At 46.7% G+C, this 24,194-nt stretch overlaps 3 protein-coding genes across 11 annotated transcripts in view; 1 reads left to right on the plus strand and 2 right to left on the minus strand.

Annotated features, from left to right (window-relative positions):
- The window catches only part of UBXN11 (UBX domain protein 11), a 37,774-nt gene extending 22,659 nt beyond the window's left edge, over positions 1-15,115 (plus strand). For 5 of the 6 annotated variants that reach the window (XM_051988150.1, XM_051988151.1, XM_051988153.1 and 2 more), the window contains 7 exons: positions 7,830-8,047; positions 9,655-9,732; positions 12,735-12,861; positions 13,521-13,663; positions 14,286-14,326; positions 14,430-14,600; positions 14,925-15,115. In XM_051988150.1, coding sequence (XP_051844110.1) covers positions 7,830-8,047; positions 9,655-9,732; positions 12,735-12,861; positions 13,521-13,663; positions 14,286-14,326; positions 14,430-14,600; positions 14,925-15,078 — 932 coding nt within the window. In that variant the 3' untranslated portion in view covers positions 15,079-15,115. The remainder of the gene's footprint in view (positions 1-7,829; positions 8,048-9,654; positions 9,733-12,734; positions 12,862-13,520; positions 13,664-14,285; positions 14,327-14,429; positions 14,601-14,924) is intronic. The other variant, XM_051988152.1, reaches the window with a different exon arrangement.
- Positions 15,116-15,701: 586 nt separating this feature from the next.
- On the minus strand, positions 15,702-17,213 carry SH3BGRL3 (SH3 domain binding glutamate rich protein like 3). Its single transcript, XM_051988156.1, has 3 exons — positions 17,027-17,213; positions 16,346-16,513; positions 15,702-16,265 (listed from the first exon to the last, which is right to left on the minus strand). The coding sequence occupies exons 1-3, from the start codon at positions 17,072-17,074 to the stop codon at positions 16,200-16,202; spliced, it is 282 nt and encodes a 93-aa protein (XP_051844116.1). The 5' UTR covers positions 17,075-17,213; the 3' UTR covers positions 15,702-16,199.
- Positions 17,214-17,793: 580 nt separating this feature from the next.
- The window catches only part of CEP85 (centrosomal protein 85), a 46,357-nt gene continuing 39,956 nt past the window's right edge, over positions 17,794-24,194 (minus strand). For all 4 annotated transcript variants that reach the window (XM_051988148.1, XM_051988146.1, XM_051988147.1 and 1 more), the window contains 4 exons: positions 23,911-23,961; positions 21,402-21,509; positions 19,839-20,064; positions 17,794-19,358 (listed from right to left, as the gene is read on the minus strand). In XM_051988148.1, the coding sequence (XP_051844108.1) occupies positions 19,198-19,358; positions 19,839-20,064; positions 21,402-21,509; positions 23,911-23,961 (546 nt within the window). In that variant the 3' untranslated portion in view covers positions 17,794-19,197. The remainder of the gene's footprint in view (positions 19,359-19,838; positions 20,065-21,401; positions 21,510-23,910; positions 23,962-24,194) is intronic.

Below are 24,194 nucleotides of genomic sequence, written 5' to 3' on the forward strand. Positions count from 1 at the left end.
ATTTTAAAGTCTTTCACAACTGTTTTCCTTTACAGTGTTGTAGAATATAAATTGTTCAAATTCTGCCCACTTTACTCAGTATCAGTATCTTTGAGGCTTCTCCGATTCTGTCCTTTTTTAGCAGTTTTATGGGGCTATTGCCCCATATTCATATGCCATAATTTATTTAGCTAATCCCCAATTGATGGACATCTACTTTATTTTCCAGTTTCTTTGTTCCTACAAAAATTGCTGCTATAAATAAATATATACTTTTTTACATATGGGTCCTGTCCCTCTTTGGAGTATAGTCTTTGTCATGATATCACTGGGCATTGAGTATGCAGAATTGAAGTATTTTTTGAATATAGTACCAAATTGAATTCCAGAAAGTCTAGATTTCTCAGTCCCATGGCAGTGCCTTTGTGTGTCTGTCCTCCCTAAGCTTCTCTGACAACTGTTATTTTTCCTTTTTTGGTTATCTTTATCAATAGAATGGCTTTGAGGTGGAACCTCAGAAGGATGTTATGTTGTTGGGTTTGTTTTTTTAACTTTTTTTAAAATTCTGAACTGAAAGCAAAAAAAAAAAAAAAAAGCTTTTCCGTCTACACAACAAAACAACAGAGAATTGTATGTAAAGCCATGAATTGTCATTTTATGCTGCTCGATTTTAAAAAATAAGATATAATACATTTCATACTTTAATTTAAACATCATCCTGTTTGTGCTTTCTTTTGAACTTCCTTCTGTTCTCTTCTATGTATTTGAACAAATGTTTCAGAAGCCTTTTTTTTTTTAACTTGCTACCAGGAAGTCTCCCTTCTGTTTTCTACTCCAAATCAAAAATAGAGAACAAACCTTATAACAAGTATAATGAAACAAAACATCCACACAAGTGGCCTTGCCTCTCTCTCCTCCCTTCCTCTCTAAGATCCTCCTCTCCTTTCTCAACCCTCCTCTTTCTCATTTGAGAACATGAAAAAAGCAAAGCCCATTACCAACATTTATAGTCAATCAAAGCAAATGTCTACATTGGCTGTGATCCCCAAAAATAGTTTTCTCATTCTGAATTCTGAAAAACTTCACTTCTCTATTAGGAGGTGAATAACAGATGTCTTTATTAGCTCTCTGAAATTCTGGTTGGTCATTATACTGATAGGAGTTCAACACAATAGTTTTCCAGCACATTTATGTTCCATAATTTGGCCATTCACTGATTAGTGGGCACTCCCTTGGATTCCTGACCATTGCCACTTCATAAAGAGCTATAATTACTTTTGTATATTCCTTGGAGTTTTGCTTAGGATTCATCTCTTTCTCTTGATTATTCATTCCCTTCCTACCTTTCCCCTTTCTCTCCTATTTTCCTCTTGAGTAAAATAAATATGTGTTTTTCACGTGTGTGTGTGTATTCTTCCTCCTTTAAATCAATTCAGATGAGAATGAGGTTCATGCATCAACCATTCCTGCTATTCCCTCTTCCTTGTTTACATAGATGTCTACTTATTCATCCTGATTATGTGAAATAATTATCCTTTCCCTTCCTTTCCCTTCCACTCTCTTCTCCTTTTTCCCATTCTTAAAACTATTGAGAGTTAAAAGAACCATTCCCCAAGACTTGTCTAATTTGATTTCCTCTATGAATTCTCATGATGATGACACATGTAGTGTCCTAGTTAAATACAAGCAGTTTATCTTTTATAATTTTTCATCATTTTGCCTTTTTAGGCTTCTTTTCACTCTTATGTTTAACTTTTTTTTGCTGAGGCAGTTGGGGTTAAGTGACTTGCCCAAGGTCACATAACTAGGAAGTATTAAGTGTCTGAGGTCACATTTGAACTCAGGTCCTCCTGACTTCAGGGATGGTGCTCTATCCACTGTACCATCTATCTGCCCCACTGTGTTTAACTTTCAAAGTTTCTTTGTAGCTATAATCTTTCCATCCAACTTTCCATCTAAAGTTTAGAAGATCTTTATTTTATTAATAATCCATATTTTCTTCTTTAGAGATCATATGTTCAAGTTATTTTTGGCTACAGGCTTATATTCTTTTCCTTCTGGAATATTATATTTCATGTTCTCTGCTACTTTATAGTGGTGGCTATTAAATTATATTTGATCTAGACTGTGGTTCCTTGGTATTGAATTCTTTCTGTTTACAGACTTTTTTTAAAATCTGAAAGCTCTGAGTTTTGACTATGTTGTTCCCACTAGTTTTTATTTGGAGGTTTCATCTAGAAGGTGATTGGTAGATTCTATTTCTACTTTTTTTTCTGGTTCTAAGAAATATGGACAATTTTCTTCTAAGACTTTTTGAAACAGGATGTCTAGATTCTTTTTTTTTTTTTTTTGAGTCATGGTATATAGATAATTCAACAATTTTTAAGTCTTCTTGATCTGTTTTTTAGATTAGTTGTTTTTATTATGAGATACTACATTTTCTTCTTTTTTTCCAGCCTTTTGATTTTGTTTTAACATTTCTTGTTGCCTGATGAAGTCATTGGCTTCTATTTGATTGATTCAAATCTTTAGGAAGTTTAAGGCTTTTGAACCTTTTATGCTGTTAATTCCTTTTCTAATTCTTACTTCCATTTTTCTTTCTTTTATTTTTTTTGGCCACTTTTTTCCTCAGGCATTTATCTCATTTATTAAGAAATGTTATTTTTTAACCTTTCAAGTTATGTTTTTCTCTTGGAATTATTCTTTTCTTCTATGTTTGTTTCTTGGTATATAGCTCATAATAATTCAAAATAGCTTTTTTGGGGGGGTGGGCCTTATTTTTCTAACCTCCTTCCTGGCTAGGGGTTTGTGGTTAGAACTGAGTTCTACATCAATTCTGGAGGGAAGGCCTGGGATAGTGCCATTGCTACTTTCTTGGGATATTGAGTGTTGTGTTATTATGAGATTTCAGGCACAATCTGGGAAACTGCAGACTTTTGGTGCTCCCTAAGTGATCTCATCCAGGGCAAACTGTCTGACCTCAGTTTAGATCTGAACAAGAGAAGTGCTGGGCTTCTCCTCTGTCATCCAGTTTAGAAAGATCTGTGGGTTCAAAGTGGAAGAATTTTAAGTTTCCCCTTTAGTCTGGGTTTCCTGCTTTGGTTATTTGGTAGACTGGCCTAGATGTGAAAAGTGAGATTCTGCTCTGAACCTGGGAACTGAGCCACACTACTGTGACTGCTGCTGCTGCTGGCTTCTGAACTTTCTCCTTTCTCAGTATACTGCCCAGGTCCTCCTTTCCTGGCAGCTCCACTCTGGCCCCACTGGGCACAGGTCCCTTATTCACTTTGCTCTGGATCTGAGACCCAGAATCCTGGGCTAGTGCCCTGGTCTTCTTTTGGTTTTGGGTGCAGCCTTTCCCTGAGTGCTAGAAGGCCCTGTGCTCCTACCCCAACCCTGTCCTCAGTAACCACAAACCTCTCTGTCTCTCTTTACTTACCTAGGTGGGACAAGAGACTCACTGTGACTTTTTTTTTCTAGATTTCTCGGTCAAGATTGGTCTGGTGTATTTTATAGCTGGATTTTGAAGAATTGTAGACTTCTATTGAGCTACCTCATCAAGTCATATTTCTCAACATTCTCTGAAATTGTTTCATCTTGTAATATACAGTTCAGCATTTTCAGATACCACAATTTGGTCAGCCATTCCTTAGTTGATAGACAATTCTTTAATTTCTTTTTTTCCCTTTTAGTCCCCTAACCCCCCTCATTTTAGGATCAAGAAGTTTGTTTTGCTTTGGATTATTCTTTCTTTGCTAATATCCTTCGACCCACTATCCCTGCTTATTTCCCTATTGAGCTTGATAGAGTTCTACAACAAGCAGTGTGTATGTACACACAAGTAGGGTGTATACAGTGTATTCTGCCATTGGTTCAGATAACAGTGAACTTTATCAGAATTCCTGCTCTCCCCATTCCTTTCTCTACATTAATATACTCTTTTTCACATGCCTCAATTATAAGACATAGCAAGTTCTTCTTCCCTTCCTTCTGCATAAGGTTATACCTTTTACCTTTCCTTCCTTTTCTCCCCTTAGAAAAGAACTAATCCACCCATAGATCCTCTCCTTTTATTATTTAACTCTCTCAATACCCTTTGAAGACATTAAGATTCTGAGGGGATATTTATTTCTTTTTCTTACTAGATAGAATATTAGCAATGAATAAGGTCTCTTCCAGTTGCTCAAAAAATCTTACCTTTCTTCATTTCTCTTGACTCTTGAGTTTGTATTTCTAAGTTCCTACAAGGTCTAGTCTCTTCATCAGTTTGCTTGAAAGTTCTCTATTTCATCAAAGAAACACTTCTTCTTCTTTTTTTTTTTTTACTCTTGTAAGATTTCTACTCAGATTTTTAAAATAAGTTATTCTTGATTGTGAGCCTATATCATTTGCCTTTTCAATATTTCAAGATTTCTTTTCATTTATAATAAAAAACTGTCATTTATAGTAAAAGAAGATCATGGTACTTGAACTTCTTTCTGCCTTCTTGAAGAATTTTGCTTTGATATAGATTGGCTCTGGATTTTGACTATGACATTCCTGGGATGTCTTTTGTAGTTTCTTTCAAGAGCTAAATAGGGGAGTTTTTTCTCATTTTTATTTTGTACTTAGATTTTATTATATCCAAGCAGTTTTCATGTATGATTTCGTGAAATATAGTGCCCAGGCCTTTAAAATTTTTTTTTATAAAAAATAATTCTTTAGCAGTTTGAGTGGAAAGGAATCATAAGTAATTAACTTAGGTAACACTGTCATTGTAATTATTTTGGCACAGTCTAATTATGAGCAATCAATCTTTATATTTATTTAGGTTAGCCTTTATTTCTATAAGGACTGTCTTAACAATTGTGTTAATTTAATTCCTGTGTGTCTTAGTAGCTGGACTCAAAGATATTTTATATTTTGTAGTTATTTTGAATTGATTTCCTGCTAGATTTTGTTAGTAATATTCCAAAAGACTAATATTTTTATGGCTTCATTTTTAATATCATGCTGTTTTACTGAAATTATTGTTTCATTTTAATTTTTAGTTGAGTCTTTAAACTTCTCTATATAAACTCTCATGTCATCTTCAAAAGTGTTCATTCCCCACACCCTTATTACCTATGCTTATTTCTTCAATGTTTTCTTATTTTAGGGCTATTAGCAATTTTTAGATACTTTTTAATAATGGTGATAATTTTTTCCTTACCCTGAACTTGCCATAAAGGCCCTTAGTATTTCTTCATTACAGACAGGGCTAGTTTTTAGCTTTAAATAGATATTACTTACCATAAGAATAGTCCATTTATTCCTATGCCTTTTAAAGTTTTTTTTTTTAACATAAAGAGATATTGTTTTGTTTTTGTCAAAAGCTGCTTCTGTATCAATTAATATAATAATATGCTTTTTATTGCTTTATTAATAAGCTCTATTATGCTTATAATTTTTCCAATATTAATCCAAGCTTGTTTTCTCGGCCATAATATGTAATTTAAAAAATATATTGTTGTAGCCCCTTTGTTAATATTTTATTCAGTTTTTTTGTGTTGTTTATTAGCAATTTTTTTGTTGTTGTTGATATTGTATTGATATTTATTAGCAAAATTACCTTGCAGTTTTTTTTTTTTTTGTTGTTGTTCTATTTAACCCTGCTTTTGGTGCCAGGACCATATTTATCTCATAGAAGGAATTTCTCAGGATCCATTTTTCTTGATTTTTGCAAACAATTTATGTAATATTAGAATTAATTGTTCTTTGAATGTTTGAGAGTATTCATTTATAAATCTATCTGGTATGAGTTTTTTTTTTTAATTCTTTTTTTTTTTTGCTTGTTATCTCCTCCCACTACTTTCCCATGATTAGATTAGGCAAGTTCTCTATTTTATGTGTGTGTGTATACATATATGTATAGTATTAATATTATTTCATTATCAATGGTACTTTTAAGTATAAGAGTAGCTTTTCTTTATATTTCTTGTCACAAATCTGTTTTTTATAGTTACTTTGTTGAGATCATAATTATCTCTGATTTTTAAAAAAAAAATCACTTCAAGCAAAATAAATTCTCCAGTTTCTCAGTTTAACTCTGACTATTTATATCTTAAAAATTTCTGGTAAACATAGTTCCATCCTATGACTTTCCTTAATTCTATGGGTGTGTTCAATACTTTAACATTCACTCTTTGAACTGGTACATATGAGTTATTTTTACCTTGTGTGTCCCATTTTTAGCTTGTTTAACTGCTTGTTTAAATATATTATAATTGCAAAGATTTCTTCTTATTTTTATCATGTCTTCTCATTGGTGTTGATTTTAACTTTTGTTTTACTGGTCAGATTGCATAAACAATTATTCAGAAATGATTTCTATATCTTAACCTTAACCCCCCAAACCCTAAAAACTCATCTCTCGTCTATACCAAATAGTTTATTATATGTTAAAGTAGTTGGTTTTATATTTTGTGGTTACTCTGTGTTTACTGTACTTTGTGCTTTCCAACTTTCTTCTTGAAGAAAATATGCATGATATAGGCACAAGGCCTCTCTGTAGTCTACAAGTCCTAAGGAAATTAACTTCCTTTATTCACCTTTCCTGGAAGAGTGTAGGAACTAGCCTTCTATTTAAATGCAATTTTGTTTATCAATCAATTTATAGTGTACAGTCTCCATTTTAAAACAATATAAGAGTGTTTTTTACTGATAGTAAAGCAGCTTCACACTTTAGTCTTTTTGTTAAGAGAAAAGATGGATATTTCCTTTAAAAGCGCTCCGGTGTTATTGTTGTTGTTTTTTTATCTGACTTCCATCATTATTTAGTGTAATTCAATCTTCATTTGTAGTGAGTGTGTTCATAATGGAACATCACTTATCAGCCTATTTATCTTTGGGAAAAGATTTCAAATGTAGAATACAACTAAATTAGTGTATAGATATCTAATAACCATATGATTCTTTATAACCTGTCCCATTTTCTGTCACTCTTCTCTTGTTCAGAACTGAGTAAGTGGACTGGAAGTACACAAGACTGAGAACTGTATTTTTCTTTGTTTCCTAGATTGTAGAGAGAAGCAGCAGCATGATGTTGTAGAGTAATTGGCTTAGATTCTGAAAACTCTGGGTTCACATCCTGAGCTGTGTGACCATGGGCTAGTTGCAGTTCCCTAAAACTTATTGATTTAATTGGGGAAGGGATTGGTGGAAAGAGTTCTCATACCAGGAATTCCTTGTGCTGATGAAATCCCAGATCCTTGGAGGAGGTGGGGGTTGTTAACCAAATTCCATCATCTGGTGGCAGCCATGCTGCTGGTAAGGAATCTCTTGGCTAAGCTGGCCCTTGTAATGGGTCCAGCAGGTCACCAGGACCAGAGGGAGGCCAGCTTCAGAGCCTCGTCTGAAGCCTTGGGAGGAATAGGGCTTCTAAACTCTCTAAGGCTGATGACACCCTGGGAGGTAGCAGGTGCACGTAGTATTCTCCCCATTTGATAGGAGAGGAAACTGAGACTTAGAAAGATGAAGTGACCTTGCCAGATGTCACCACTAGGGTCCACCCCGGCCTGCATGCCCCCATGTTTCCTGATTGTGTCCATTATTATTTCCCTCGCATCACCCTGGGGAGCGCCTCGTGATCATAAAATGCTTATAACAATGGTTGGGGTGCAGCTTGACCTGGGTGGATCTCAAGGGGCGCACCTTTCTGGGTACCAGGAGCCCCAGGAATTGGTTCTGTCCTGTGCCCCATGGCCCACACAAGAAGCTCTCCCAGAAAGGGTACCACAACTCATCTCATGGCTCACTGGGTAGTCAGACCCATGAAAAGGTGGCGTACTTTTTGAAAGGTCATGGCCCCTCAAGGACCCTTTTGTTCCTAGGAGAATCCACGGTGCCCGCTCCCACAGTGGACTTTGACGAGCTGCTGGAGAACCTACGAGATCTCAGTCTGTTGGCTGGCGAAGGGCAGTCCTTGGTACACACCTCATCCAGCATGGCAGTGCTCAAGACTCCGGAGCCAGTCCCTCTGACATTGTATCAGAATGGGATCATCATGTTCAATGGGCCCTTCCGCCCCTTCTCAGACGTCTCCACACAGGTAAGGGGCCCAAGAGGCAGGGAGGGGGAGGGCCCAGCTGGCCGGGCTTCCCGTCACTCACCTACCGCTGATCCTCCCTGTAGTCTTGGACATGTGAACATAGTCATAGACTGTGAAATGGGGAGGGCTGCAGAGAACCCTCTCAGATGGACATCATGGCCTTGCATAGTCTGGGGGAAGCTTGGGAGAAAGTGGGGAATGATAAGGGGGACAGTAGTTCACAGGAGACCGCGCCTGTCCTCATGAATCCCACAATCCAGTGGAGATGAAAACTTAAATGCACATGATGGTGATATGCCATAATCCATTCCAAGTGCTGCCCAAGCTCTCAGGGAAAGGTGGGAGGAAATCAGGCTGGCCTTCCTGGAGTCGGGCAGTTTTGAACTGGGCTGGAAACTATGAGAAGTCACCAGTCAAAAGAAGGCTTGGTTGGCACTGGTAAAAGCCTGAGCAAAGTCACCCGGGGAGGGAGTGCAGGGGTATGGGGGGGTGAAGGCCACTTCACTTTGGGGACACCAAACAGAGATATGTATATATGAGAGATATGAGATGTCCAGCACATCATGTCATTTTCTTTTTCTTGCTTTTTTTTTTTTTTTTTTTTTTTTTGGAGGCATTTGGGATTAAGTGACTTGCCCAGGGTCACACAGCTAGAAGGTATTTGAAGGCAGATTTGAACTCAGGTCTTCCTGACTTCAGGACTGGTGCTCTATCCATCGTACCACCTCGCTGCCCCAACAGACTGGTCCAATTTCTCTCAAAATATGTTTCAGACACAAAAACGTCTAATCCAACAACCTTTTTTTTTTTTTAATTTTTATTTTTTGCTGAGGCAATTGGGGTTGTGACTTGCCCAGAGTCACACAGCTAGGAGGTGTTAAGTGTCTGAGGCCAGATTTGAACTCAGGTCCTCCTGGCTTCAGGGCTGGTGCTCTACCCACTATGTCACTGTGCCATTTTCAAGAAGTAGACAAATGTCTGAGTGACCAGAAAGGGTAAAGGTTTTGCCCAGAGGTCAGGAGGTGGCGACTGTGACTGCTGTCCTCCAAGAATCAGCCCCTTCCCAAACACTTAGCTCCCAGAGGATGAGTCTGGCCACAGCGGCTTCTGAAAATCCCTTACTAAAGTGTGGGGGTAGAGGAGAAATCACAGGTCCTTCAAATTTAAAGAAGGGGACCTCCTCTCCCAGCCAGCATAAGTAAGCAGGGTGGTTTGTGCCCCAAAGAAGCAGAGAATGCTGGTGGGTGATGGAGGTGGGGGATGCACCTTCCCATGGCTACCAGATATGTCCTTTCCCTGTGGTACGAGGGTGGTCTCTGTCTTCAAGTCTGGCTGATGGCTGACTCTTAGTGCCCTCATGACAGTGACCATCTTTCCCCTGGACATCCCATGAGGGCTCCCAGCCCCTCGGATAACCCTGTAAAGACAAGATATGTGGAAATGCCCCGAAAGGGAAGCTGGCAGGGCCGGGCCTCTGGGACCTTGGTGTTCCCAGGCTCTGCAGGGACTATGGGTGGGCGTGGAGGAGGGAGGGAGGGAAGCAGTCTCGTTGATACGGAGGAGATCCCCTTCCCCAACCTCCCACCTCCCGCCTGTCTCCCCTGCAGCAGTGCATCCAGGATATCCTAGATGGCTTCTTCCCTTCAGAGCTGAAAAAAATCTACCCCAGTGGAGTCCCTTTCCAGGTAAGGGAGCGTCTAGGCCACGAAATTCTCCCTGCCTCGACTTCACTCCAGGGCTTGGTGGATGAGGGGAGTTAGAAGCAAGAAAAGCACATGGCCCCAAACTCCCATCCGGGACCGTGGGACCCCGGGGAACCCTGATCTGATGGGGTATAGACAGTGCTTGTCCTTGGGGAGCTCCCCATTCTGACAAGTCCTTGGGGTGCAGCCGTGGGAGCATGGGAATGGTACAAGCCGGCTGGTTAGGAGATCCTCCTGGAGGACTACAGCCTGGAGGCCGGTCTGCTCTGGTGGGGAGGGACGAGGGCCTTCTCCCGGCCTCTGCTGGGCAGCCAGAGAGAGCCCCCTGCTGGTCATACAGAGGGAAGGCTGCAGCCCTAAATGCGCGTCCTGAGCCAGGTACGGAGGTCTCTGCCGCAGGAAACTTCGTTTGGGAAGAGCCCCGTCTGGGAGTGAAACTCACCAAGCAGAAGGCGGAAGGGAAAGGGGTCGGGGCAGGGGGGGGTGGAAGGGGAGAAGAGGGGGGATGGGGGGGAAGGGAAGGGCAATGGGACCAGCCACTTCCTCTGTGGGCTTGTTGCCTCTCCAGTAACCTGAGGGGGTTGCACCAGATGACCTTGATCTGAGTTAGAAGGCAGAGCCAATAGAAGTGAAGCTCTGGATGGGAATCTCCCTCTACCCTCCAAGACAACTGGGTTCAAGTGACATATCCAGATTCACACAGTATCAAGTGACATGTCCAGGTTCACACAGTAAATATTAAGTGTCTAAAGCTGAAGTTGAACTCGGGTGGTCCTGACTTCAGGGCCAGTGCTCTCGCCACTGCCCATCTAGCTGCCCCAGTAACAATCCTTTCCAAAAGCCTTTATATACACACTTTCCAATTTCTCAACACTGGCCAAGATAGAGGTGGAAAAGATGTTCTTATGGAGCTTACCATCGGTCCTGTGCCAGGGAAGTCATTTGAAGAAAAGGGCCAAGCTCAGAGCTGAGGGGATGTGAAAGGGGCTGGCTATCAGGGAAGTTGGCCAAGGGATTGTAGGAGGCAGAGTGAGGCTGGGAATAAGGAGGCAAGTCCACTGCATGCCTGAAAAAGGGCAACCCAAGGCTGTGGATACCAGGGGAGACAGTGTAGATACAACCTCCCACAGCCCTTTTTTTCATGGAGATTACAGTTTATCAAAGACATAGAGAATATTCTAAAGAAATAAAAAGGTGGGCAGGTGGTTCAGTGGGTAGTGCATTGGGCTTGGAATCAGGAAGACCCAAGTGAAAATCCTGCATCAGACACTAGCTATGTGATCCTGGACTGTCACTTAATCTCAGCTGTCCTTAATCCAGCATCTATGCCAAGAAAATCCCATGGGCAGCCTTGCTATGCCATGGGATAGTCCGTAGGGTCATAAAGAGCTGGATGTGAGTGAACAACAGAGCAGGCTTTCGCTTGACTATTCATAGGGAGCTTTCCCTCCCTCATCTCTGTGTATTGTGATGATTGTTTCTATGTTAGGAACAGAAATTCTGGGAGCTAGTGGTAGAGTCACTGTTCATGACTGATGTTCACTTGGAGAAAGGGCAGACACAGAGTGGGGCCCACTTCTGGCCTGGGCCAGACAGGAAAAGTGCAGCCATGATGGGTGTTGGAGAGGGGCAGCCTCAGGCCCTCATGGGAGAGTGCAAAGGGCATTGGACTTGGTGCAGAAGAGCTAGGCTCTTCAATTTGGAACTGTGCCCAAAGGGCTGTCAAACTGTGCATACCTTTGATTCAGCAGTGTCTCTACTGGGCCTGCATTCCAAAAAGATAAAAGAGAAAAGGACCCACATGTACAGAAATGTTTGTGGCAGCCCTTTTGTAGTGGCAAGGAACGGGAAACTGAGTGGATGCCCATCAGTTGAGGAATGGCTGAATAAATTGTGGTATATGAATGTTATGGAAAATTATTGTTCTATAAGGAAGGCAGGATGGTTTCAAAAAGGCCTGGAGAGACTTGCATGAACTGATGCTGAGTGAAATGAGCAGAATCGGGAGAACATTGTACACAAAACAGCAAGATTTTATGATGGATCAATTCTGATGGATGTGGTTCTTTTCAACAATGAGATGATTCAAGACAATTCCAATAGATTTGCAATGGAAAGTGCCAAACACATCCAGAGAGAACTATGGAGACTGAATGTGAATCAACACATAGTATTTTCATCTTTTGTTATTTTTTGCTTATTTTTTCCTTTTTTCTTTCTTTCTTTTTTTTTTTTGCAGCATACTGAATATAGAAATATGTGTAGAAAAATGGAACATTTCAACCTATATATGATTGCTTGCTGTCTTGGGGAAGGGGGATAGGGAGAGGAGAGGGAGAAAAATTTGGAACACAAGGTTTTGCAAAGACAAACATTGAAAAGGATTTTTACGTATATTCATAAAAATAATCAAAAAAAAAAAAAAAGGATCTAGGCTCTTGAGCCCTGTTCAAACTGGCCTTATCTCTCAGGAATGTCACTACTTTGACTTTTATTGTTCTACAGAGACCCCACAATGTGGTGGGAAAGCTGGTGAACTTGACATGTCACCTTGAGTTCAAATCCCAGGTCTGTGACTCACTAGTTCAGGAACTCTGGGCAATTCACTCCTGTGAATTTCATTTTCTTCCCCCATAAAATGGTAATAACAGCACTTGAAGAACCTACCTCTGAGTTACTAGCACTTTAGTCCTCAATTTTGTTATCTCCAAAATGGGTGTAGATAATACTTGCTCCCAGAAGTACTGGGAGGTTAGCACTTTGTTAAGTGCCACAGAAATGCTATTACTATTGTTTGTGACCCCCTTTCCATTTAGACTTGCTGGAAACCAGGGAGGGGGAAGATGGAAGGCCTAGATCATCTCTCAGGGTTTGGCTGCTATGGGACCCAAGGGGAGGATAGCCACCACCCATATCTCCTGCCAAAGGAGTTTATGTCTGTGCAGCTACCCACTCCTTCCCAACTTCTTCCTTTTCTTCCTCAGGTGACAGACCTGCGCAGTGTGGTCTACCAGGAGAAGCAGCTTCCTAAGGTCTTCTCAGGCCCTGGGTATGTGACAGGAACACCGAATTCTAAGGAGACCAAGAAGCTGAATGACCAGTCAGCTGCAGGTGAGCCTCTGGCAGGAAGGGGAGAAGCCGGGTGCTAGGGGCCGCTTCACCGGAGGCTGGCATTGATGGGGACCTTGGGAGGCCTAGAGGCAGCATCCCTGACAGATCAGAGAGGCAAGCTGCTTATTCCCTTCTGCTGTAGAGCACCTCTCCTTGCTGGGAGGGGCCCACATAGTACTCCAGCTACTTGAAGGCAGCCACCGTGTCCTCAAATCTTCTCCAGGCCAAACACCCCCAGTTGCAGGAACTGGCCCTTACCCTGTCTCCCTTCCTCTCCATCCTTTATAAAATGTGGTGCCCCGAGGGACCAAGTGTCCCCACGCGGTCTGTTTAGAGCCGCCCGTTTGGAATGGATGGTCACTCACTGTTCCTCGCAGCCCCCATCTTGTCCACATGACTCGTTGGCTGCTTTTCCAAGCTGTCTGATCCCGTCCTGTGCACAGCTGATTTTACTTTAAATGTAGGCCTTGGAATTGATCCCTGTTCCTTTGATTCAGCCCATCACTGGATCCCAGGGATGCTCATCTGCCCTGGCAATTTCCTATCAGTTTGATAAGCCTTTGGTCTAGACCTTCACCTTAATCATTGGTGACCCTGTCAAACTGCAGAAGGTCTGGGGCAGATGTCACCCCTAAACTTCATCCCTTTGACTTTGCCAGAGAACCCTCTTCCTTTTGTGGGGAACACCTTCCCCCAAACTTCCACAATCACCAAAGAGCAGTTTCTGAAAAAGCTTCCTAAGTTTGTGATCCGCCACGGGGAAGTGATTGAAGTTCGGGAACCTATCCGGGAAACACTGGAGGTGAGAGTCCCTGTAGCAAGGGGGCTGGGACACACTCCTCCAGACTTGGGAGGCCACTGGCCCACCATTCAGTGAGAGGAACAGCACCAGTACCCACAATTCCCAGGACATCAGAACGGGAGGGCTGATTCTGAATCCCTCTGGGGACCCTCCTAGAACAGTTTCTTTGACTTCTGTAGCCCGAGGGCTTGAGTTAGAACTAGACAACCACCACGGGGTGAAAATCCATAATCTGGGCCCTGGCATGACCTGGGGGGAGGGGGAGAGAGAGAGGCGCCCCCTCCCTTAAATTTTCCTGGAGCTGGGCCAGCGTCAGCTCTTCTCCCCTTCCAATCTTCATCCGATTGTTCTCACTAATCGTCTGTTTTCTGGGGTACAGCACCTTCTTCCTAACCCAGTCTGTCCCAGGTTCCCCACAGAGGGACTGCGTGCCCTCCCCCCCAGCCTGTGGGTTCCCTGATTCTGGGGCGCTCTCTGTGCACTCCCGGTAGGGGAGGAGTTGCCTCGTTCTGGGTTTTCCATTGTAGACAGAAGGCTTCTGACACTCCTCCAAGCACAAGCGGGGAGGGGGGGGGGGAGAACTCTAGTCTCAGGACCAATGTTTTGCTTCCTTGCCTCAAAGGGCTGCACAGGGCCCCAGGAGATCTTGGTGGAGACTGAGAGGTGAGAAATTGGGGCGGGGCAGGCTGGGGCTGGGGGGCGGTCCCCCAGGTGGGCTGGGTGGGGGTGGGAGAGGCTGCTGGGACCAGTCCCAAAGCCCCTGCAGCCCTGGGCCCCAGGGTGACGGGCCTGAGGCCCCCAGGCTGAGGCAGTCGTCCACGGAGATTCCCACCACCACTCTACGGATCAAGTCCGAGAACGGGGAGCAAACGTTCGTGCTCCCCATGTCGCCTCTGGACACCATCGGGGACATCAGGCGCTACCTTGCCCAGGCCAGGTCAGCGCCAAACCTCCCCATTCTCCAGCAAGCCTGCCGTATGGGCTGCCCCTCCGCCCCTCCCTCCCCAGCTGGGGGGGGACCTGCTGCCCTCTCCACCCCAACCTGCCACTTACAGCAGGGAAGGTGCCGTTAGGAGGGAACCTCCAGATGAAGTGTCAATGGCGAAGCCACCCACCTGAGCGCGGGTCTATTTACTCTAAGCAGGGATGGGGGATGTGGTGGTCTATTTACTCTAAGGGCCCCCTCCCCATTCATCTGCAGTCTGCACCGTCCCCACGCTAAGGACGCCCCGCCCCTCTAACCCGACACCTCTCACCTCAGGAACATGGACCCAGCCACATTTGAAATCTTCACCGTCTTCCCACCCACCGTGTACACAGATGATTCAAAGACGCTGCAGGCCTGTGGGCTGGTGCCCAATGCCATCCTGCTGCTTCGGCCCCCCAGGACTCCACACCCAGTTCCCAGTCTCTAATAAAATCACATTTCCCCTTCCACATTGGGGACTCTGACAGGCTTGGTCTGTGCATCCTCTCTGCTCCCAAGCAGGCCCCACCGGCCCGCAGCTGGCTCCTCGGGGAGAGGTGGGGCCCGCAGCTGGGCTGGGGGAGGAGGACAGGGAGGACTGAGCCCACAGCTGGGGGAGGGCGGAGCCCGGCCTCGGTCTAGGGCCCCATTCACTTCTCTTTCCTCGAGATCGCATCCGATCTTGGCCAGAGGAGGAAAACCGGGCCAAAGGGGAAGGCGTGGCCCGGGCCAAAGAGTAAGCGGGTAGGTGTGGCCCAGCGGTGGTGGAAGGTGCGAGCCAACCAGACCTCCACCCCCGCGGACGCGACACCTCAATCGGGCGCAGTCAGGGGACTACAACTCCCACAGACGCAGGCGCCCGGGCTGTCGGGCAGGTCCGCGTACAGGTGCAGGTGCACACAAAGGCAGAGTAGTGGGTGCAAGCCACTACAAACACAGGAGCGAGATCCAAGGCTGCAACTACCCCCCCTCCAGGGAGTGGCACTGCCCAAGGAGCCCACCAAAGGGGGAAGAAACGCATGGGGGGGGGCCTTCCCTGTGGCCACCCCAAAGAACCACTCGCAAACTGGCTCCAAGCCAAATGGAACGTAACATTTAATCGCCCCTCAGTAATAGAGGCCACCGAAGAACAAGAGCCCTGGCCGGTCACCAACAGGCCCCAGGTGGGCATTAGGCCCCACCGCCGCTGGTCACCAGGTGGCCGCCGCTGGGAGGGATAGCAGCAGGAGGGAGGATCCCTCCCTGGAGACCCCGCGCAGACTGAGGAATGGGGGAGGGGGGACACAGATACTTGGGTCAGTTTCTAGGGCCGATGGGCAGGGAATGTAAGGCAAGGGAATGGAATGCTGGGGGTCCAGGAGTCAGAAAGGGAAAAGAGGCAGAGGATCCCTGGAGGTCGGGGCAGGACTACAAGCACATGTGGGTACGGGCAAGGAGGGGGAGAGGGGGGGTCTGGAAGTGGAACCCGGATATACAGTACAGGTCGAGAAGTTGGTCCCAGGATCCTTCGTGGCTGGGAGAGGGAATGTTGTTCAGAGTCTATGGGGCTGGGGGGCGAAGGGGGGGTGGTCAGTCCAGCTTCAGGAACTCCTGCAGGGTGTCCTGTTCCACAGCCTCCACAAAGAGCTCATAGTCCTGGGAAAGAAAGGGCACTCTGAGCGCTCGGAGCTCCTGCCCGTCTCCACACCCCCATAGCCCAGCAGGGAGGCCCTTACCCCACAGTATTTGTTCCCGTTGCATATTTGGGGAGGGATAGCCTTGGGGTCCCCAGCCAGAGTCCTCATCTCCTCCCGAAGGGCGTTGTCCTGGGAGATATCCACCAGTTCGTACTGGATCCGCTTCCCATCCAGGATGCGGGTCACCTCACTCTGCTGGGACTTGATCTAGGGGAAACCAAGAGGGAAGGACAGTGGGGGCACTGAGCCGGGAGGGGGAAGCCATAGCAGGAGAGGAGGTTCGAGGAGCCGAGCTGTCGAGGTGCGGGTGCGGCTCTGGGAGCAAGAGCCTCCGACAAGGCGTGGGGCGGGGACTCGGGGGGATGGAGCAGGGGGCGTCCAAGCCAGTCAACATCTGGGGGGAGGAAGGTCGGGGGGTGCACGGCAGAGGTGGGGGAGCTCCCCGGGCAAGCTGGGAGGGGGACGGGTCACGGGATGGGGAACGTTGGAGAGATGGGGAACTAGAGCAGGGGTGAGGTCGGCACTGGGCCGGAGCCCCCCCACCCCATCTCGCCCCCGGGAAGGCCCCGCGGCCCGCGGGCAGCGCCCGGGTGCAGGAGGAAGGCGGGGGTGTGTGAGGGGTCCTCGGATTCCCGGGTCCCGCAGCAGCCCGGGACAAGCGGCCCCGCCCCGCCCCCTCTTTCTTTCCCCGCTCCGCCCCCTCTTTCTTTCGCTGCTCACCTCCCGGGAACCGGTGACCGAGGTGCTGTAAACCCGGAGGCCGCTCATGCTGTGGCCGGGCCGGGCTGGGCGGACACGCGATGGCGGGGAAGGAGGGCCACTCCGGGACTGCGCGGACCGGACCGGGCCGGACAGACGTTCGTATGGACGAGCTAAAAGAGCAGCAGAAGCAGAAGCGGCAGCAGCAGCGGGAACAGGAGAGGCGGAGGAGGCGGCGGCCGCGCGGCGTTCGGGAGGGGTTTCCTTCCTGCCCCGCCCCGTGAGTCAGTGGCACTCGGCACCAATGGGCGGGCCCAGAGGCCGGCCGGGGGAGTGGCCTCCCCTCCAGCCTCCTCCGCGGGGGCGGGGAGACGGGGTCGCGCGCTAGGCCTGGACCCCCTTGCAGCGGGTGGCCTTCGAGCGCCCTCCCGGACCTGGACCGAGGGGGATGGGATGGAAGGGGCACAGCCGGCGTGCCGGCCCTCCCTCTCCGGGCTTCGCCTAAACACCTCCGTCCTCCCCGCTGCGCGGTTTCCCAGTTTCCTGCCTCCAGCCGGGGGCCGGACCCTCCCAAGACGACAGCTGGGCTTCTGCAATCCGGGCCTCCCTGTGGGGCCCCGGCCCTCTCATGAGGAGGTAGCAGCCCCAGGTGGCGAGAGGCCCTGGGGCACTGCCGGAGCCCCCCCACACCCAGCACCCGGGCCGTCCCTATTCATCTCCAGGGGACTCATGTCGGTACTCTGCTGGGGCAGTTGGGGGGGATAGGAGAGAATTATAAAACTTGGGCAGGCGGTTAAATCTTTTTATTTTGTAATCAAAATAATACAAACCAGTCAATAACAATATAACAAAGATTCATATAAATACTTTGTGCTTATAAACTTAATAAGAATAGCCCTGAGCTCTGCACTGGCTCCTGGCCCCAGGTGAGGACAGCCTCACCTGGCTTGGAGAAAGGATGCCCGGGGACCAGGGATGGGGGGTAGCCTCAGGGGCTTGAGCAGCTTTCCCCAAACATCCTATAAATGACACTAAACCGGTGGAGGAGCATTCCCCAAAGGCTCACTGGCCTCCAGACTGCTCCTGGGGCAGCAGGGACCTGCACCTCGGGGTGCTACGGGCCAGCCCTAATCACCCCACCCCTCCTTCTCCTCCACCACAAGCCAACGCCTGGGATCTGAACTCGATGCCGTATAAAGATGAGAAAGAGGGGCTTGATCCAAGGCTTCCCCAACCGTAGAACAAAAACCAAAACGGGCCCTGGGCCCAACTCAAATCCAACCGACCAGTAACTAAGAAGTCAACATGTTAACAGCTATAAAATCTAGAACCCAAGGGGCCAAGGCCTGTGTGAGCATTCGTGGCCAGCAGTTTCCACGAGAGCCATCCCTCAAGGGGTAGGGAAGGAAGGAGAGTCCCACAGCTAAAGGGGACAGGGAGGACTGTGGAAGGATGGGGAAGACCAGCTGCACCATCCCTCCCAGGGACAGCCTCCAGTGCCCGCCTGCTTGCAGAGACCACAAAGCCAGAGTGGCTTGTTTGCACCATCCCAGTCCAACCCACCCATCCCAGGTGTGACCTGGACGGCTTCCAGAAGATAACTCAGTTGGGGATGGGAGGTGAAGGGAGAAAAATTAAGGCACCTGTGACAAGTAATGCATTTCCCCTAAAGACCCTGAGACACTGGGGAGGTTCCTAGGCCACAAAGAGAAGGGACTTTCCTCCCCCTGCTATATCATCCTAGTCAACCCTGAGGGAAAAAGATGGAGAAGTGTGTCTGGGCACCAGTCCTGGGTATGCGGGAGGGATGTGAGGGCAATCACAGCAAGGGCCTCTACTTGCTCTACTGAATGCTGTGGGCAAAACAGCCTAAAGAGATTCTGGTCCCCATCTGCAAGGACGGGGCTTTGACAAGGCAACAGGCCAGGCTTCTCTGTGGCCTGAGGCCAGGACAGGGTTTTCCTGGGCAGCAGGTTGTGCCTTGGGAAGGCCAGTTAATGATTAACTCACCCTCCCCATCACTACCCAGGGGCACAAATCAGAACTGGCAAGTGCCAATATACATGTTCCTGAAGGACAGATATATCCTTGGCAGGGGGCTTTCTAAATCATTCACCGACCCCTCACAGCAATCAAGAGGCAGTGCTGGCCTGGCCTTCCCTCCCTAATCCCTCCCTCTATTTCCTAGGTCTTCACTGAGTGATACAGTTGTCTCCCATGTCCTGGGCGTATCTGTCAGACATGGTGGTACGTATTTCCTCAATGTCACGATGCAACTGCCTGACTTCTTCTAGCTTCTTGATGATCACATCTGGTTTCTGCAAATCTGGCTCAGTCGGGAGGTGGGATGTAGCTGGGAAGGAAAAGTTCATCAAGTGGGCTTATTGGGAAAAGCGTGCCCTAAGAGACCCACAACCTTGGAACACAGCTCTTCAAGGGGCAACTTATCCCTACACGTGAGTCTGGGTCTATTTTGGACCAGACAAATCAACATTTATTTAGAACATGTTTGTGTGCAAGGATTTTAAGTTCCTCAAGGAGGCTAAAGTGGAAGTGTTGCCCTCAGAAGCTAACGGCCTGTGATCTTGCTGGGTGACCTGGATCTGAAGCTTTTTATACAATGCCCCTCTCAGGGCTGCTGGGAGAGAAGGACCTTGGAAACCACAAAGGGTATGCATGGCTGTCGCTCTAGATACTTGGTACACATGGATGACTGTGATGACCATGACTGGGCTGAAAGGTCTGACTGGCTGCTTCCTTCTAGTCCTGGGTAGCCTAATGAGGGTCATTTCCTGTCCAAGGCCCCAGCACCCTCCTTGGCCCTGAGACTTACAATGGATGCCCAGGAGAAGGGACAGGTTGGGGTCTCGTCCCTGGGCCCTCTGGGTCACGATACTGCAGACAGCCTGGAGATCATGCAAGCAGCTGCCCAGCTCCTGATGCAGCTCATGAACCAGCTGGGCTGTGTCTGAAGAAGGCAAAGAAGCCGGCTGAGCCTGGCGAAGGTGCTCCTGGAGGGTTAGGTTCTTCTCGATCAGGTCCTGGTTCTGCACTGAAAGCTGAACATATGGGCAAACCATGGTGAAATCTAGGCTGGGGGAGGGCAGACACGAGGCTCTGAGTCAGCAGCAAGCGGCAGGGCCCTGGGCTGGGCCCCCAGATAGCAGGGTCTGACTCGATCCTCCCACCTGCCTGCTAAGGGAGGATTTCTCTGTGAAATCTTGGCCTGCCACAGGGGACCTGAGTCACTGGCCTGAAGGTTCCTATTTGGGAACCAGAGAAGTTATTCTCCACCCCTTGGAAATGCATCTGCAGCTAGTGCCTCGGCCAACACTGTTAGTCAGGCCATTAGAGAAGCCTGAACACATACAAGTGAAATCTGAGGAGAACAAAACCTCCGCTGGAGATACTGGTTTCAATCTTTCCCCTCCACCCTAACAAGAGTGGCTCTGGGCCAGGCTGGCTGGGCTCCGTCTCTTGTGAGGGAGGTGATGAAAGCAGGCAGCAGGAGGAGCAGACGCCGAGATGACCAACATGGACACCCCAGCTCTCCATTCACGGTAACCATCAGCTTGTCACTTCACATCAGGGCTTCAGTTATCCCATCTGGAGATGGGCAGCAAGGGCGGCTCAGGGGACAGTTCAGATTCAACCTCCCACTCACTAACCTGAGCAGGTTAACTTAACTTCTGCTTAGTTAATCCATAAGGAAGTGGCAAACCACTTCATATCTTTGTTAAGAAAACCCGACCTGAGGTCACAAGTCAGACACGACTCGAACACAGAAGGCATTAACAGGACAGTCATGAGATCTTTTGAGTAACAAAGAATCTTTGATTAGCTCTTCAGAGCCCCTTCCTACTTCTGAAACTTGGATTCTACCCTCTTGATTTAACTGGAATGCCAATTAACTGCTAAGTACAGCTCAACCAACAGCTCAACAACACTGGACCTGTGAAGGATGGCAGTCTCGTCCCACTAAACTCTCTCGGATGTTCTCTGGGGAGATGCTCAACAGATTTTTTTTCTCCCCAAGTACGCCCCCACCCCCAACTTTAGCCCCAACCTGGGGTTGAACCCAGTTAAAGAACTTTCCCCCCGCTATTTAGCTCACTGTAGAACAAGGCGTGTTGTGTGTGTGTGTGTGTGTGTGTGTGTGTGTGTGTGTGTGTTTGTTCCAAAAGATCCAGGGAGGTGACATGCAGGAGATGGGAGGGGGGTGTGTGTGTGTATGATCCCACTTAACAGTGGAAGGGAGTGGTCCCTAAAATGGAAGTGTAGGGGTCAGCTTGGATTCTCAGTAATCCCAATAGTCTCCAACACAGACTTCCTGGCCTCTAAGACCCCTCTGGTACTACTGACACTGAAAGGCCCCAGACTCTCACCCTTTTCTCACCTCTTTTACTGCCAAGCGCAGCTGCTCCAAGGCATTTTCCCTCTTCTTGGCCTCCTCCTTCAGAGCTTGACCAGCTCCTTCTTCTTGAGCCATTTCTGCCTCTAATTTCTGGGAGCCACCAAAGGGAGTAGAGAGAACCAAGAATTACAAGCCAGGAAGCCACAGCTGATGCTGTGTCAGCCAATTTCCTACCCTGCTGGTTTGATAATTCTATTCAAACACCACAGAAAGCCAGGTGACTGATGGAGTGGGAAGATCAAGCAAAGCTTCAGGAAAATCTGAACTCAAGCCTTGAGGGACAAGTTTGCTTTCAAAAGGTCAAGGTGGCAGCAAAGAGGAAGAAGAGAAAGATATTCTCTATATAGTGAATATGGGCAAAGGCATGCTGGAACCGAGAGAGTCAGCATGAGATATGGGGAAAGGCAAGTAGCTATTGGATTTCAGAGCTGGAAGGGGCCTTAGACACCAGCTAATTCAACCCTCAGTAATTCAAAAAGGAGCCAGATGTGAATTGTGATAAGGACAGAAACCAAGGAGCCTGAACCCCAGACATTAGCTTTGCTGGCTGCCACAACACCCTGTTGGCTCTTACTCAGCTCATGAGCCGCTAAAATGCAGATCTTTATTCAAATCAAAGCTTGTCTACGGAGGGCCACCCCACCACCCTCCTCATTTTCTGGTCATCTCCTACTCATGCAATAAGTTTTTCTGAACCCAAAAGGAAGCCTTTACATTGAACAAAATTAAGTGATTCAGATCAATTTTAGAGGTGTTGCCCATGTTATCTGTGATCAAAGCCCAAACCATCTGTCAGCAAACCACCTTCCACTTTAGTGTCTGCTACAAATTCAAAAAGCAGGGATTTATGCCTTTATCCAAGACACAGATAACAATATTAAACAGTTTAGAGCAAAGGAGAGACCTCTGAGGCATTCCTCAGGAGATCTGGGTCCCTCCAGTCTAGTAACCCTGTCAAAAAGGAGAGTGTGTTAGTCTGACATGATGAAGTTAATAGTGACTCTGGAATTACATTTTCTAGATTTTCATGATGCATCTTTTTAAATATACATTCTGAGAACCCATGTCAAATTGCCTGACATAGAAATGCTACAGCCCTTCCTTCCTCCCCTTTTAAATTAGGACGGCTAACATTCTCCTCTCTTATTCCTCTTGCTCTTGTCCTCCACACACTTTCAAAGGTCTCTGACTATGGGACACCATCATAGCTGTCAGTTTTTTCAGTGCCCTAGGATAGTTTGCCTAAGTCTGCTCTCTTGCCATATTTCTACTTATCTTGGGTTTCAATAATTCATTAGCCATTTTGACCACAGTTCAGTCAGTATGCATAAAGGGGAAGTAAGAGGAGAAAAGACTGAAAAAACTTCATACTCACAAGGATATTTTTATGAGATACTGTGGGTCCCCTAATTAATCATCTGCTAACCAACTACATCTCTGAATTTAGCAAGGCTAGTCTCTGGGCAAAACAAAATCTTCACTGTGCTCCATGTCTTTTCAGCTATATAAGATATGTCACTATCTGTGCTTGGCTGCTATTGCTTTAAAAAATCTTAGGGTCGGGGCAGCTAGGGGCACAATGAAGAGAGCACCAGCCCTAAAGTTAAGAGGACCTGAGTTCAAATATGACCTTGGACACTTAACACTTCCTGGCTGTGTGAACCTGGGCAAGTCATTTAACCCCAACTGTCTCAGCAAAAAAACAAACAAATAAAAAGCCCCTCAGGGTCACTTTCTCAACATTTCTCAACTAGGCATCCAATGAAGGAAGATGATAGTGAAGATTAAATATCCAGATTTTCTCAAACACAGGCTGCTCTCTCAAATTAGTCATACCCCTTAAATTGAGTTCTCTTTGAAAGGGAGAATAAATATGTTTATACTCAACCAGTAAGCATTTATTAAAGCACCTAATACGTGTCGACGATTGTGCTATACTAAAAATAGCACCAATTATAGGTCATACAAGGATTTTATGCAAGCCAATTCTGAGAAGAATGGGGATATTAGGTGGGTGGCAAGCACAAGATGTACTTGGATCAATATAACATAAATCAGATCTTTTGTAAAGACTTAGGCCAACTATCTAGAATAAAATTATATGGTTTTGAGTCCCAAAGAGGCAATTAGACCTCACAACAAAACTGGTACATTATTGTATTTTAATGCTTTAAAACGTTCGAAAGGGGCAATCTGTTACCTGATAAATTTTCCTACTAGATGCCTCTCAGAAGCTAAATATAAATAACCCAGACCACACAAGGACAAAGGGGCACAGCAGGCTTTTAAAGTAGATGCTAGGATTATTAACTGCAATTCTATTATATGATGGGTAGAAGGCAGGAGATTTTTCCTATAGAAACATACCTCTGAAAAACACACAAAGATCAGCTTTACACACAACTTCTAGAACATATCCAGTAGATTAAGTGAAGTCGCACTAAGGCCATGTAAAGATCTGGCCTCTTTGTAGGGTCTAGGTCCTGCTTACCTTCACTTGTGAACACAACTGGTCTATTTTCTTCTGTTGCTTATCCACAATCTAAAAGACAAAGAAAACAGAAGAAAAAGTCAGGGCTTATTTTCCCATGGATGAATTTGCAGTATCAAAACATCAGCAATTCACCAGCCCCACTGTGTTCCATGTTTTGGTTGACCAGACAGAGCTGAGAGCTGGATTGTGAATTCTTACAGAAGTTCTCTGAGAGTGGAGATTGTTTCCTTCTATATATTTGTCCCTTTAGGGACTAGCACAGTTCTTGGCACATAGTACTC

This window comes from Antechinus flavipes, chromosome 3 (genome assembly GCF_016432865.1).
Source record: "Antechinus flavipes isolate AdamAnt ecotype Samford, QLD, Australia chromosome 3, AdamAnt_v2, whole genome shotgun sequence".
Taxonomy (NCBI): Eukaryota; Metazoa; Chordata; class Mammalia; order Dasyuromorphia; family Dasyuridae; genus Antechinus; species Antechinus flavipes.

Excerpts from the sequence above, each read along its gene's own strand:
- SH3BGRL3 (XM_051988156.1), bottom strand. The coding sequence starts at position 17,074 with ATGAGCGGCCTCCGGGTTTACAGCACCTCGGTCACCGGTTCCCGGGAG. Across the intron at positions 16,514-17,026 it reads CGGTCACCGGTTCCCGGGAG|ATCAAGTCCCAGCAGAGTGA; the intron begins GTGAGCAGCGAA and ends GGTTTCCCCTAG. Across the intron at positions 16,266-16,345 it reads ACGGGAACAAATACTGTGGG|GACTATGAGCTCTTTGTGGA; the intron begins GTAAGGGCCTCC and ends TTTCTTTCCCAG.